Here is a 15,501-nt window from a genome sequence, read left to right on the forward strand (position 1 = left end):
CCAAAACGAACACAAATGCTTAGCTTTGGTTGCTCCTAAGCCTCTTCTAATCTTTCATGTGGCCCTAGTGCTGCTGGCAGGGTACAGGTACTTGGGAGTTTACATTTCATTGCCTTTCAGTGAAACACAGTACTGTGGCTTAGAGCCATGTCATGCTTTATGTAGTATAGCCTCATCTTTAATCCATGTCTTAATTCTACCTTGATTACTTCAAGGAAGTACACTTGGGATAAGGGGGAGTTGGCTTCTCATCTACAGCAAGCTCTTTGCTGCACATGGCTTTGTGCAACACCTTTCTTGCACTCAGCTTCAACTCTTGCCAGTAGCTCAGTAGCATTGCCTACTTTTGGTTACCACCTGTTTGTAATAGCTGGCTCAGCACCCCTTAAGTAGTATTTCACAACATTACCAAGTAGTTTCTTCCATTTGGACACCTAAATGACAGTAGGCTTATACTTAAGCAACCAGTGGGAGAAAAGAGGCTCTCCAAGGCTTAGCTTGGGAAAGAGAGATGTGCAATAGAAAGCCAGAACCCTGAACCAGGGCTTTGGGTCACAGAGTTGATGGGGGTTCATGCTCTGCTTTTTCCTCCCCTTGCACATAGGGCTGAAGGTAGGTAGGACTGCTCATGCAGCGAGCACATCCATACTTCATGCAACAGTTAGACTGACCTTACACTGTTTGCGGCATAAGGGACAGAAGCACAGTCACATTTCCATAGCTATATGCTTTCTATTTTATTCTGAGGGACTATCTAAGTAAGGGGCCACAACACACACTACTTAATTGCAGGTGTGTTAAGATCCTCCTCATTCCAAGGGAGCTAGGCATTCTTTCTTAAGGGAAGCTGCCTCTCCCCCTCAAAACAGTACCTTTGTTATATCCTGGAGCAGGAGGAGTTCTGCGAGAAGGTTTTAGGTCTAGGGATTGTACCTTTCCATGCACAGTAGTACAAACTGCCCTCATGCAGTCCTTTAGATGCAACTGTCTTCCATCTTTACACAGGACCCCTACATGGAAAGAAGTTGCAGAAGATAGTTACAGCTTCCCCTTTTGGCAAAAACTAAGCGAGGATCTAGCGAGCACAAGTTGGTCTCCCCAGTATAAACTGGGCCACCCAATAACAAACAGGGAGCAGAAATTATGTCTGCTCAGCATCAGTGCCTGCTTAGGTCACTGTTCCTCCCCATTCCTCAAGTGGGCCTGCTACTAAGCCTTATTCAGATGAACATTGAAAACAAGTCCACTCTAATACTTGGTCAGGTCAGACTAGGAAAAGAAAGATTTATTCCCCATCTTGGTCACTCCATCATGCAAGGATGTCGTAGTAAATGGAGGGTTTTTTGGTCTGGTAACGAAACTGCTCTAGCTTCAGGCCAATCCTCAGAAGAACAGCTTCATCCCACCATTTTGCCATGACCTGGGAGAAGATGAGGGGAGGGGGGGAAAAGTAGCATCATCACATACAGATTCTCTTGAAAGCCCTGCAAAACATAACTAGATTTCCCCCCCCCCAACAGCACCAAAAGGACATACGCTTTTCCATTTTACCCTAGTAAGTATGGCATCACTTCATTTGGGATGAAGGCAGCTATGTGACTTTTAATTACAAAACATGGACCTTTCATTCAAATGAGACCCATTTCAAGAGGGAGAAGAGCAAGGAAGGACTTAAAGAAGTTACAGAACGGAGAAATAAGGAAAATAGAGGAAAGGGGAGTGACAAATAGTGGATACTGATGCAAGTAGACAGGGAGACAGAGAAATCTATCTCCCAGATACCTGAAGAGTCCCTCTGCCATTCAGGAGTGAGTTACTCTGAGGCAAGTCTCTTCACCCACAAATTAAAACTTTATTACCCATACCTGCCAACTCCTCAAGTGTGCTGTGTGGAACAGCAGGAACCCAGTTATAGTGGTTCAGGACAAAGCCAGCTGGGGATTTTGTGACCCAGCATTCACAAAGAGCCAATGCTCACCTGGAAGCCAATAGGAAGCCCAGCAGTAGAATATCCAATGGGGACCACAAGGCCTGGAATTCCAGTGAAGTTACCAAGCTGCATGAACCTGGGGGAAAACCTGTCATCAGCATTCCTGACTTGGGACAGCAGCAAAGCCATCTTTTTTTTAGGAAAGGCAGCTAAGATTGCTGTCTCCTGCTTTACAGCCTGAGCTCTCAGTGCAGCTAGTCTCCAGCTGTTCCCAAACTTTTGCTTCCGTAGTGCAAGTAGCACTCTTCTTACCTCATGGACCGGACTGCGAAGGAGAAATCGTTACTGCCAGTCAAGAGGTCAGATTCATAGATTCTTGGGGCAGTGGTAGCAACAGCTGTGGAGGAATCACAGAATGATTGAGATTGAAAGGGACCTCAGGACATCATCTTGTCTAACCTTCTGTCTCAAGGACGGTCAGTTAGAACAGGTTGCCCAGGACCATGTCCAAATGGCTTTTGAATATCCCCAGGGATAGAGATTCCACAGCCTCTCTGGCCAACCTGATCCAGTGCTTAAAGAGCAAAGGAAGAGTCAGCAGTGGGCAATCTTCAAGGAACAACTCAGTTCATTAAAGCCACATGTTTGATATACATTGGTGATGCAAAGTCACACCCCTGGAATGCATTCAAGTTACTGGGATTTATGAATTAAGCAGTTAGTTTCTATTTAGAGCAAGAACATTTGCATATATAAGTAGATGTCCAGTCCCTCCTGTGTAAACGTGCTGACTCTGTAGCTCCTGTTTCAAGTACCAAGGAGGAGTTTCTTACTGCCATGGATATAGCCAGTAAGTCTAGAAATACAAGCAAATCTAGAAATACACAACAGTCTTTCTAACCAGGCTGCATTGTCTTCTAAAGGCTTGAGGCGCAGCAACGTCTTTGCAGAAAAGTCACGCTCTTAAAATTGGGAAGGTAAAGTTAATGGAGTAACTGTTCTTAAAATGCACCACACAGCTGTCGGGGACCAGGCTGCCAATACCTGGTGTAAGGATACAGTTCACAGTGGTGAAGATCTCTCGCAAAAATCTCATGCTCCGAGTTCTCTGTCGATTTGCCTGCAAGCAGAGAGACTACTGTTTGACCAGGCCCCCTTGGTTTAATCAGAGCCTATGCCTTCGCAAAAGAAGACACCATTACTGCAGTTTGGAATCAACGTGCAGGACACCAATCCACATGGCATGTCCTCTGTGGTGCCCCACCATTCAGCATGCTTTCATAGCAGAGGGCAGTACAGCTGGGTAATATCTTTCCACATGTATGGGGAGGTTAAGAGAATCCTCTACTCCACCTTTAGCATTTCACTAGGTGGCTCCCTTCAGCCTTCACCACAGTATGTTCCTTACCGTAATATAATCCAGAGCTGTGAACTGGGAAGCCAAGGCCAGGTTAGCCCGAGTTTCCAAATTCTGAAAGAGAAAACATCAATCGTGGCTCTGCTTGCAAGAAACTGAATGTGACAGCCCAGGACTTCTCTTCCAGGTCTGCTCTCCTGTATCAGTAGTCATAGAAAAAGCAGGAGCGCCTCAGGTTTCTCACTGACATGACACTTGTTCTGTATCAGCCAGGACAACTACTGCCACTGATCCAAGCTGCTGCTACTTACCATTTCCTGGAAATGTTTATTGAAGTCAGGTTGCAGGAAGTCCCTCATCTCACTGAGAATGCAGATTACATGTGCTACTTGCACTTCCTCCATCTCTGGAAGAGACACTTCAACCACGCTGGCTCCCAAACTCTGCAGGTGCTCCACAGCTGAGTACAGAACAAGTAAAGCACAGACAGCATCCTTGAGTTCACCAAACTTCATAGAAGGGCTGTGAATCCCCACCTCCTTGAGAAGCTAAGAGACCCCATGGGCCATTACAAGGCAAGCATCTTCAGCGCATCATGTGGCATGCAGACTGCTGCAGCTGCTTCTCGTTGGCAAAAGCCTTCAGTCTAACTAGATCTCAATATTCCAACAGGGCAGGGGTAGGGGCTTGCAGACAGGTTCCTAACTTACCTGCTACATTTCAGGCAAGTTCACCTCCTCCTTCTAGCCCCCCCAGTTAACCCAAAGACTAAAGGTGGACTGACAATGCTTCCCTGAGCATTTGACATGACAAGTATTCTATCAGCATGAAGTGATTATTTAGCATCATGAGATTCACATTCAAAGCCTCTTCTGAACCATAATGGTACAGGAACCCAGGGTTACTCAAAAGACCAGGTCAACAGTACAGGTTCCCTAAATCCTGATGCACTTCAGCAAAGCTAAACACCAAGATTTTGGGAAAAGTGAATCTTCTGCAGTCTAAAAAGAATCCCCTTCTTTCTTTGACCCCAACTTCTTCATAAATATCCAAGCTTGCCTATTTCACTGGCTTATGCTGCCTCTCTCCTAAGAAAACTCTACACATGTAGAAGCGTGAGTGTCTGTGGAAATAAGGAGGCTGAAGAAAATCCAGGCAAACAAAGCCTGAATACTGTGAACTCTCTCAGCTCCAATGCATAGGAGGCCAACTACTATACCAGCCATTGTAGAGTCTTTCTCCCCCACCCCACCAAGTGCTGCTCACCAGGGTCAATTTTGCTTAATCTAAAATCTGACAAAGCCACCCTAAAGGCACCATTTGGCTGATTTCAAGGAAATAACAGAGGACTGGATACATCACAAAGACGTAGCCCTGTCTTTTCTGCTGAATGTTATGTTGTGAAACAAGTCCCTCCCTTAAAAGTCTTTTACCATTAAAGCTTGCAGAGTAAGTATTACTGAGCACAGATCTGTCTTCATACAGACAGAGGCTTAGCACACTGGACTGCATTCTTCCATTGTAACATGACAAGCCTATAACTGCCAGGCTTTTTAACCCTCAGTAGTCAGGAGGGCTTTCCTAATACAAAGCTACTGCTGTTTGTCCAGCCAGACCTCTTTAAGCATCTGCCTTTAAGGACTTCAGGCGAGATCTTTTCAATGCATACGTAAGAGGAGCACCAAGTGATACCATGACATCAGGCAGAATAAGAGACTTACAGACTTTTCCTCTTTACCTTTCTCACAGATGGACAGGACTTCAGCATCACATGCCTAGAGAAAAAGAGGAAAGAACTAAGTAGACTTTAGTCACTGCCCTCCTCTCCCTGGTGAGGACACTCATGAGGATTTCAGTCCTCATAGAGCTTTCCTTGTTCCTGTCCCTAATGGTAGTGAAACACAGCCCTCCAGGACTGCCTTAGGCCACCTGCTCCAAGAAAACAGCTTGCAGGTCATACCCCTATGGAAAACGAAAGGTCATCTTTTCCAGAGGAGAGGATATTCTTCCTCTGCACTGGAGCAGAGCCAGAAAGAGTCCTTGTTTTCCTTCCTTCAGGGAAGAAATCCTGAGCACATTTGTGGGGTTGCATTACAATTGCCAAGCGGTACTAGCTTGCAAGCCCAGTTTCTACATTGGAATGATGAAATATTACTCAGCAGCTACAGCACTGTCACCAAACGGATACACTGATTTTCCTCATTTGATTTTAAACTAACTGCCTTTTATAATCAGTTCTGAAGCATTGCTTCCAATAGAAACAGCAGTATGAGGAAGCATACTGCCATCAACTGTGCAATTGTTACCCTTCCTCATGCCTCCAACCGACTTTTACTCAAAAGGCTGCCTTAGGAAAAAATCTATCCCCATTGATGTTTTCACCCAGGCTATATTCTCTTCCAATTATAGAACTAAATATGAGAAGCTCTAATGATGACAAGCAAGAGAACAGTGAATGCATTGAATTCCTTCAAAATCTCATTTTGCAAAGCAGCAAAGAGAGATAGAACAGGCACCTTAAAAAATGTCCAGTCCACTCCCAGTTTTAAGCCTTTCAGGTCAGGAGCACACATATCAGATAGGGTTGCTTTGGGCTGTTTTAGTCCTGCAGGGAACAAACAAGAGTTCCTCCTTTTATCTAGCATGCCTCTAGGAACGCAGAGCACCTGGGCTCAGGAAGGGAGAGGGCTCACCTACCGTATGGATACAGCGGATCCGGCTCACCAAGGATACTGTAAACAATGGCTGCATCTGCCACTGAGGTACAGATAGGGCCTGTAAAAGAGAGATCAGTTATAAAAACGTGACGAGGGGTAAATAGTACCTTCCTCTCAAGGTCTTTTATAGGCACAGATTGCCTCCCCTGTGAGAACAGCACACAGCAAAGTCCCTGAAGTGGAGCACAAGTCCTCTTACCTACGCTGATTGTAGAGTAGCAGAGTGGCAAGCTGCCATGAGAACTGATGCGCCCAAATGTACCTAGAGAAAAAGAAATGGCCAGTTAGCTAGATACCAGCAGTCACTGTTAAGATCTGACCTAGATGGCTCTGGTGCACCTAGTCAGTAAGTATCACACCTCTGCCAGTCACTTTTACGTCTGCTGTTTCAGAGCCCAGTCACTCATCTTTCAATACCCTGTTCTGCTGACCACGATCTGTCTCACTGAAACAGATGCGTTTAACAAATAGTGAAGCTGTTTTCCCCCATAAGAAATTATTTAGTTGAGGGGAAATATGTACAGGGACATTTTGAAATACATGCATTTAAATACGCAGAAGAAGCATCTATAGTATGGAGGATGGAGAGGCAGGAGCAGGATTACCAACAGCAGGAGATACCACCCCCTTCACCACTTCACCAGTGAGACTTCGTGCCTAACACCAGTTGTCTTCTGCGAGTACTCAGATCATCTTTCTGAACACTTACATTTTTGTCATCATCATCATCTTCTTCAGATGAATCAAGATTAATCAAGTTGATCACATGTGAAGGATGGAAAAACAGAATAATGGCTGAGTATCTGGTCTCAGATGAAGCAGCCAAGATCCTTCAGAATGATAAACCATTCCGAAAAGCCAGCATCTCTTTCAAGTGACAATCCTGCCTCGCCACCTTCCATGCTGTAGACACTTCCTTGTGCATTTCTTATGTCCGCTGCACAGTCCCCTTGATTACATTAATTCTTACTGCAAAAACTGCATTGCTACTTCTTGTAACACTGAAGTAAGAGGGAATGGCTACATCCTGGTTTCATACAAGCCTATTACCAGGTTTAACTTACCAGATACAAATCTGAGCAGCATCAGCCTCTCCATATAATTGGGGTGATGGCAAACCATTGTGGGTGGAGATGCTTTCCACCAGCTCACTACAGATACCCAACTATGTTGGAAACATCTCCCAGCTGAGAAGGAAGATTGAAGAGGGACGAGCGAGTAGAAAGAAAAGCAGCAAGCATGTTTTTTTTAGCATTTGACTTAAGTAAGTTAGGGTTTTTTGAACATCTGTTCAATAGCCAGTACTGAGAATAATTCCACTCTGCCAGTCCAACCCACATGACTCTCAGAGTGTTATACTCCGGAGTTTCTCTGGTTGAGTTCTATTTGACAGGAATTAATGGACTGTGCCTGACTTGTTTCTGGCATTCTGTCTGATACAGCAAACAAGACACACACCCCTCCATGATTAAAAGGCTCTACCTTTCAGCCCCACCACACCACAGAATGAAGCAGGAATCCTCACAGAGCCGCCTCCATCTGTGCCAATAGCCACCGGGCAGAGACCTACAAAAAAACCCACACATTGGCCTGTGATCAGAGAGACATCGTGTTGCCCTGTCCGTTCCACCAGCAGCTGTAGCCAAGAAAGCACCCAGAGCATTCTGTTCAGCTAGGAGTTCCCTCTAGCTTCTAAACCCACTCATAAAAACTAAATGCCTGAGGTACTTTGGCTCAGCAGCTTCCTCCCATCACCCCGAACTCCGTTTAGGACCACCTACCTGCTGCTACAGCTGCTGCTGACCCACTGGAGCTCCCACCTGTGAAGTGGTTAGGCTTGTAGGGATTCCTAGGGATCTTGTGGTACCTGAGGCAGACAAATAGTGTTGAATCTTTTCCTAGGAAGGACCACGTGCACTACAGGGCAGGAGAAGATCCAGAAACACAACTCAGGGATTCCGATCTCTTAGTAAAGAGATACCATTTCATCCCAGATAGTGCTATGTCCCTAGAAAACAAGATGCAAAAAAGACTTCTGCCTCAGTGTCCAATCTCTTGTTACCATAAGCAGCCTATCCAAGAGAGACAGACTCAAAGCAAGAGAAAGGACGCTGCTCCAGCTCTTTGTCTGCGATAGCACTGTGCCATTACTGCATGCCGCAGTGCATTAGGCATTTCCAAAAGGTGCAGCAGTTGGTGGCCAGCAATTCTTACAGACAAGCAAGTCAGCATCACCAGTTCCGCCCAGCAGCGGCTCCCAAAGTCTCCAGTCTGACCACAGCCCCCAGACACCAAAGAGACCTGCCAGGCAGCGGGGTATCCAGCCAACCTCACACAGTGAGGAAATGCCCTGGCACGTTGTTGCAGCTGAGGGGGAGCCCCAGTTCCATCCAGCTGCACATGCACGAAGCATGGCTCTGCACATGGCTTATCTAGGCTGTGAGGACCGCTGCTCTGGAATAGCAGTTCTCAGCTTGGCTATAGCTGGAGAATTCACAACAGTAAAGCAAATTCCACTGAACCTGTTTTAGCTAGGAAATAAAAACACTACGTTCTCCTGAGATGACTGTACCTTTTCTCACTATCCTGGGCCTTTAGCCATTACTGTGACTGAGCATGAGATTACTATTTATTTGTTTTCTCTCACTGCTTTTGTATACCACTCACCCTGTAAACATTCATACCTCTAGGCCTGTAAGACCTGGCAAACCAAGTTTCTTACTCAGCAGACACCACTTGGATCCTCTCCTTCCTTTGGTTTCAGGAACCTTCAGGCTTCCACAGCTACTCTGACCCTCAAATTTACAATGCTGGGTTTTCATACCCCCAGGGTTCTCCCTGCACGGGGTGCTTCTGTCAGTTTTATTCTCACATGCTTGCTCTATTTTCGTACCCTTCCCTGTCAGTTCTGGACAGACTTTTAGGTCTTTCTAGACCCAGGGAAAGAAAGGGATTTTTACCTATTAGGGTTGCATCCAGTTGTTCCAGTCCCTAGTTCATGCATGTTTGAGACCCCAATAATGATAGCCCCAGCCTCTCGCAGCTTCTTGGCCACAGTAGCATCTTCTGTTTCAGGCTCTGTCCCAAGATACACTGTTCCCACTCGGTGATGGTAAGGTACCTTAGCAAGAAGACACCTTATTATTCATCCTAAAACCCTGGCAAGGCAGGCAGGCACATGTGCATGCTTCACATGTACACTTCAACTCCACAACAGATCCTGGACATTAGGACCCACAGAGGTAAGTAAGGGCTAGGAAGCTTCACTCTTCAACTTGTGCTGTGTTGGTTTCTGTTAGGAGGGACACTTAACTCTTCAATATTTGGTCCTTCTCCCATACAGAGGAGTCCTTTTAATACAGAAGAGCAGAAACATGTAGATGGTCAAAAAGTCTGCCTCCCTGCAGCAATGCAATTGTTATGCCCAGAGGCTGCAGAACAGTCAGCTTGGCCCCACAGCACACAGGAGCTCTATTTTCCATTTTTCTACAGACAGAACTGCAGCATTTCAGATCTGCAGTGCTTTGAAGCAAGGCACTGAGATTAGATGGATGCCAAAATACCAGATGGACTCATTTTCAGGGTATGCTAAGTACTCTTCACTTTGATGCAGCAGAGGAAGCATCTGTACATAAACAGGACTCCCACCGTATGGGTAAGACTCTGCAGAGCCTATGACAGCTTGATGGCACTGCCAGGAGTATTTAATGGTAACTGTTGTTAGGCCACAGGCAAAACTCCTTGTGAGTGGGAATTTTCAAAGTAACTTGCATATTTCCGACACAAGTATGTCCTTTAAGGTAAGGAGAGAGGGATGTTTTACCAGTGGAGCAGTCAGTGCCTGAGAAATACAGACAGTTATGCCCACTCCTATAGATGCTTTTATACATTCTTGTTTCATTGTAAGAGGGACTGTTTCCCACCCCCACCCTGTACTCCCAAGGGATTAAAGAGAGCAGTAAAAGATATGGAACACGTCTGCTGTACCCAAGATCTGTCTTCACCTGGCAAAACTTGTTAATCCTATTCGTTAAACCCACATACTACTCCCTATTACAAACGTATTCTCAGGCTTCTGCTGAGGAGTTGGCCTTAAAACTTTGTCGCAGTGAGTTGTCCAGGTTGACCACCTGCAGCATAAACTGACAGCTAGACAAGGAAACTCACCACTTTGAACTCTTCTTTCAGACACACTGGGATGCCATCCAGATAAGACAGGGTACATTTATTCCTGTAACGAGCAGTGGAGGCCTCAGCCATCTGCACAGAGGAAAAAAAAAAGTATATGTTATATATATTTAGTTGAGCTGAAGGTCATTACCAATATCAGAACGGATACCAGAAATGACTTTCTCAGGCTTCTACTACGCCAAACTATGCAAGTTTCTTTCTTCTTCCACCATGTGCTGATTAGAAACTACTACTTGGAAGCATCTATGCTAACGGATGCCACATAAGCACAGAAGTCCCGTTTTAAACATAGACGTCTAGCAGGAAACAGATTGCTTTAATGCTACCTCTCTTCGCAGGAAAGAAAGCAAACTCGTTTGTAGTCCTCTACACAAGGGGGGAGGAAAAATGTACACATTTTTCTGTGCAATATACCAGCAGAAGAGTCTCTGCCCCTTCTAATGGATGCTACTGCTCTTGGGGTGGCAGAGGCCCCTTTCCTACCAGAGGCAGACATTACCAGCATGATTTGCTCCTGGTCCCATTGCACTATCGCTCTGAGTGGGGGCGTGGATTTGTCGCAGTCCTCCAGCATGGCAATGATGTTCTTTGCTACCTGAGATGGCGTCAGCTTCCCACTCCTACAGGACAGGAGAAGTTGGGACCTTGTTACAAGACCCCCACACCACACCCCCACACAGAGTTTGTCTCTCATGTAGCAAGATGGCAGCTGTCACAGCTGTAAGCAAGAACTAGCTAAGAATCTGTATTTGGTGACAACTTCAACATAGTTGATACCATCAAGACAGGAGACTCCCTTCCTCAAGGGGAGAATTTGCCTTCACAGCACGCCCCCAACCCTTAAGAGTAGGGGCAGGAGCTAGGACATTTACTCAGATATTCCTGAACCACCAGATAAACAGGGAAGGACAGCTGACAACTCAAGCTCCTGAAAGCCTGAGGCTATGAAACTCCCAGTATCATGAGCTAAGACCAAGAGGCCCCCTTTATACAGGCCTCCCATTACAGAGAAGGGGCTCACAGCATTACTGTCACAACTCATCTTTAACAAACAGGCCTTCCCTCCCTCCTGGCAAAAGGCTATGTTACACCACAAACACATCTATCTCTGGCTGACACGAAAGCCTCACCTATAACACCAGACTGCAGCGTCAGCCTTTTGCTCCAAGGCTGCAGCCTGTTGGCAGAGGCGGCCCTTGAGCAAGAAGTGTCAGGAGTGCAAGAGGATTTATTTGAGCGCTCCACATCTGGCACGTGTCCCAGAGGCAACCAGGAATTACCGAGCAGCCAACAGCTCGCAGAACCTCAGAGTCAGGGATGTGCTACCAGCTCTTCCCGAGCTGGACATGTTACTGGGTGAAAGCAGTCAAACTGCTCACAGGAGCGCAAGCGGCTGGGGAACCAAGGGATTCTTCAGAGACCCACAGTATGTGCAACTCGCATCATCCAGATGAACCTTCCTCTCCCTCTCATTCACGTGTTTGGGCAAACAAAGTAGGTAGAGACCTCCCCCAGAGGAGACTGACAATAAGCCAAGGAAAACAGCATTTAAATATCCTTGCAGGACTTGTAACAGTTGTGCCAGCTCTCCCAGTTGGCTTTCCTTTGTTATTCTATTAGAGGGAAAGGACTGGGAAAGGTGATACTAAAGAGTGGTACCTCAAGGACAATCCTAACAAAGAGATGCCTGAGAGCTTGTGGAACAGTAGCAGCCCACAGCAGGGGAACACAGGAGACAGGTTGTTTCCAGACCATAATTTCACCTACCGGTAGTAGTCCAGGTAGTCTTTGATCCCTTTGAAGCTAAACCCATTGCTAGCAGAATCAGACCTGCAAAGAAAGGATTAAAGTGGCAAATGTGAACCATCAAAGCCACCTCTGTTTAGACCTGCAGACTTCAGCACCACAGTCCAATACAGGCTGGGCATCACTCACTCACAGTAAACCTGCTGGTCACCGTTTGGACTGCTAGCCTACGCATTTCAGCTCACACTCTGTCAGACTCCTTGCACACATGCAAGACATCAGGTACACTAAGGGTGTCACAGAAATAAGGGGTCAGTCTTGCTGACATGTTCTAGTTGGTTCATATTTCTACTGCAATACAGCAGTCACTGAACTGTTCAAAATTTATTCCAGGTTTACATTTGCTACTTACCACTAGAGCATTACAGAATAGTTAGGATATACTGGTAAACCTTCTCCCAGGATCTCTGTCTCAAGTTCAATCCAGATAGCCAGCAGCACATAGAGTGTGTGGTGCGGGAGGGGGAAGAGACATGCAGCACATACAGGGATTCACATCAGCAAACTGCTTAAAAACTAAATCGATGGCTCTAACACGTAAGAAATAGACCATTTCTCATCACAACAGGATTGACATAAGATCATCTGAAGAGCCAGCTACAATTACTACTCCTGTGATGTCTCCATACCATCACCCAAACCAGAAGCCATATCCTGGAATAGGACAGCGTATGGCACCATGATGTGCTATGCAGGGAAGAGGCAAGGCTCCAGTAACCTGCCCTCTAATACTCAATGTATCACTGGTGGAGCTGGGGACACAAGAACCAGAAGGATGCACTCACCCTGACCAATGCCTGCAGGAAATACACCCCTTCCTCTAAAGTGAAGGAGCTGAAAGTTTTTCCTTGCTCTAGCTTAAGAACTCAAGCAGGGAGCAATCTTAGTCTTGCTAAAAGCAGAGACACATACAGAGAACCCACTCTTTGAGACACTGATGAAGTGCAGCTCATAGACACCTTCAGTAACTGCTGGATAGGCCCACAACTAAGAACCAAAACCAGATGGGGAGAGCATTCATAGCAGCCCAGCTGTTCCCACCTCAGCATCAGACCTCAGTGAAACACACGAGCCTGAATAATGTTTCACCAGGAATCTAGTGGGATTTAGTCAAGTACAGACTGCAATCAAGAAGCTGAACAGGCTTTTCTCCAAGCAACCTGTCAAAGCCTAATTTCTTCGTGTTGTTATCTCTGTACCCTGTGTTCCTCCACTCCTCCCAGAAACCCTTGTGTTCTCTTCGAGATTCCTTGCAGGCAAGAAACAGCATACCTGCAAACTCACTTAAAGGGATGTATGTGCCAACTAGCCAACCACTAAGTGTATCTGCTCTAACAGTACAACCAGACCCCTGGCAAGGGCAGAATTCGGTCTCTCCCCAATAAGCAGACTCCCTAAGCTTGCAGAAACTTCACATTCCTTGTAACTACTGGTGATTTATAAGTTACAAAAGGAAAGATGACTGACAGCACAATTTGTTTTGTAAAGTAGCCGGGCATGGAAAAAGATTTTAATACAGATTACTAATGATGACAGCTTCCCACTAATATAATAGCGCCACTCCACCCTTACATATTACACACTGACCTTGCATCTATCAGCTGATTGATAATATCTGAAGTGCTTTTAGCCTCAGACTTGTCTTCTGTAACCTCCGCAGCAACCTCCGGGATAAATGTGGGATCTTCGTGAATGTCAAGTGAACGCATGAGCGAGAAGTTGTTCAGCCTGAAAGAGAGCAAGTCACTGCTAGAGTTTGTAAGCTCTACCGTGACTAATTTTTCAGACTGTTCAGGGGGAACCTTACCCAAAAACATTTTGTCTTAGCAGTCTGCTCTCACAGCACAGAGTTGCAACACTTACAAGATAATCTCTCACACCTTTCCTAAAGGCAGCATCAAATCTATTCTGCTTGCTTAACAAAGCCTTCTACCTCTTGACATAATGCCAGCCAGCCTCCGTAAACCCAAACTGGGAAAGAACCGGTAAAAGTTTTCAATTCATTTTAATTAGACATATCACCCACAGACAAATAAAGACAAGAACGGAGAGGAAAAGAAAAGGAGAAAGTAGTATAAGCCATACATTCAAGCAGTAATCCTGTTAAATCAAGCACCTCTTCAGACGTTTCCATGACCTGCTTCAACATAGGTCGTTCACAACAAATACAACAGGGATTGCAGCATGAGTCCAGAGCTTGGAAAATGTAATGAAGCAAGGAAATCAAGACCCTGTCATAGATGTCAAGGAATGATCTGCTGTATAACAGCAGTGACACTTGGCTGAGTTTGATTCACTCAAAAAGCCCATGCCCCAAGTAAAAATTCAGGGGTACCAATTGTGTGTGACACATTTCTCAGTGTCCTGGGATCTGCACAGATAACCCATTGAATGACGGGCAAACTACATGAGCCAAGTGTGAGCTTGAGGTTCCTGACACCTCTTACCTGAGTGGCTCTTAGTGCAACGTACGCTTGAAAGCACAGTTTCTAAACAAAAACGTAAGTGAGAAAGAAGGAGAAAAGGCTGACCAAAAATGGTGAGTATCTTTAAAAAGAACGTCTGGCCTCATTTCCCCACTACTACTATACTTTTACCACTACTGGTGATAAACAGCAGCTTTGCGCATTCACAAGCTTTGAAAGAAAAACTGTTCTTTAGCGAAAGAACAGAAAGGCAAAGAGGCAAGCTGACGAACTCGGTTTCTATGCACCTGTCCGAGTCTGAAAAAAGGTTAATTTCTTCTGATAGAGACCCATTCAAACCAGAGTTAGTAAACAACATCTATGACAATCTTGCTCACTCTCCAATCAAGTTATGCAGCTTCCCTCGCAGATAACCTGAAAGTGGTGTGCAATGCAAGCACCTTTAAAAAAAAAAAAAAAAAAGAGAGAGAGAGAAACGAGAAACTTGAAGGGGGAGAAAACTCCCCACTCTTACCTCACTAAGAGTGGAAGTAAGCAGATCTGTCCAAAAGCCTAGAAGAAAGTAAGCAGAAACATTGGTTTGCAGTAACTTTGACCTGAACACCTTCCTCCCTAGACAAGGAATGCTGAATGTGCTTACAATTGCTGAGTCTCAGAGCTCTCTAGAGAGCATGCAATGCTATGTAGTAAAAAAATAGCACATTGTAAAAAATAGCACATTGTAAAAAAATACTTGTATTTCACACCACAAAGTTGGCCCAAAATGCATTCCCCCCACCTCTCATATTTATATAATTATAAAGAGTGTATTCTTCTGGCTCTCCTGCCTTTGTCCTTGCCTGACTCAGCCCAGAAAGCCTGCAGCTGCAGGCTGCAACACTGTTAAGAGGCATCCATATAGCTCCCATCTGTTACTTTCTTCATGTTCCACAGATGATGCAAACATTGGATAAGGTAGAAGCGTATTATTATTTTGTTTATCCCCACTGTTAGGATCTTTCCTGTCACTCAACCAGTTCCTGCAGTAAACCAAGTCAACTTGGAAAAGCATGAGAAATTTAGAGACTCCATGGC

The 15,501-nt window shown here is 45.4% G+C and overlaps 1 protein-coding gene across 1 annotated transcript; it reads right to left on the reverse strand.

Annotated features, from left to right (window-relative positions):
* Positions 1 to 1,309: 1,309 nt before the first annotated feature.
* Positions 1,310 to 14,979, reverse strand: LOC104070327 (fatty acid amide hydrolase-like; the record flags this gene model as incomplete). Its single annotated transcript, XM_009574101.1, has 18 exons — positions 1,310 to 1,420; positions 1,979 to 2,066; positions 2,243 to 2,327; positions 2,975 to 3,050; positions 3,339 to 3,401; positions 3,599 to 3,747; positions 5,026 to 5,062; positions 5,804 to 5,892; positions 5,985 to 6,062; positions 6,204 to 6,266; positions 7,487 to 7,570; positions 7,786 to 7,871; positions 8,965 to 9,125; positions 10,172 to 10,264; positions 10,695 to 10,815; positions 11,963 to 12,025; positions 13,589 to 13,729; positions 14,942 to 14,979. Coding segments are annotated over 18 exons (1,626 nt in total), but the record flags the coding sequence as incomplete, so codon positions are not given.
* Positions 14,980 to 15,501: the final 522 nt, after the last annotated feature.

This window comes from Fulmarus glacialis, unplaced genomic scaffold, assembly GCF_000690835.1.
Source record: "Fulmarus glacialis isolate BGI_N327 unplaced genomic scaffold, ASM69083v1 scaffold48283, whole genome shotgun sequence".
Lineage (NCBI taxonomy): Eukaryota > Metazoa > Chordata > Aves > Procellariiformes > Procellariidae > Fulmarus > Fulmarus glacialis.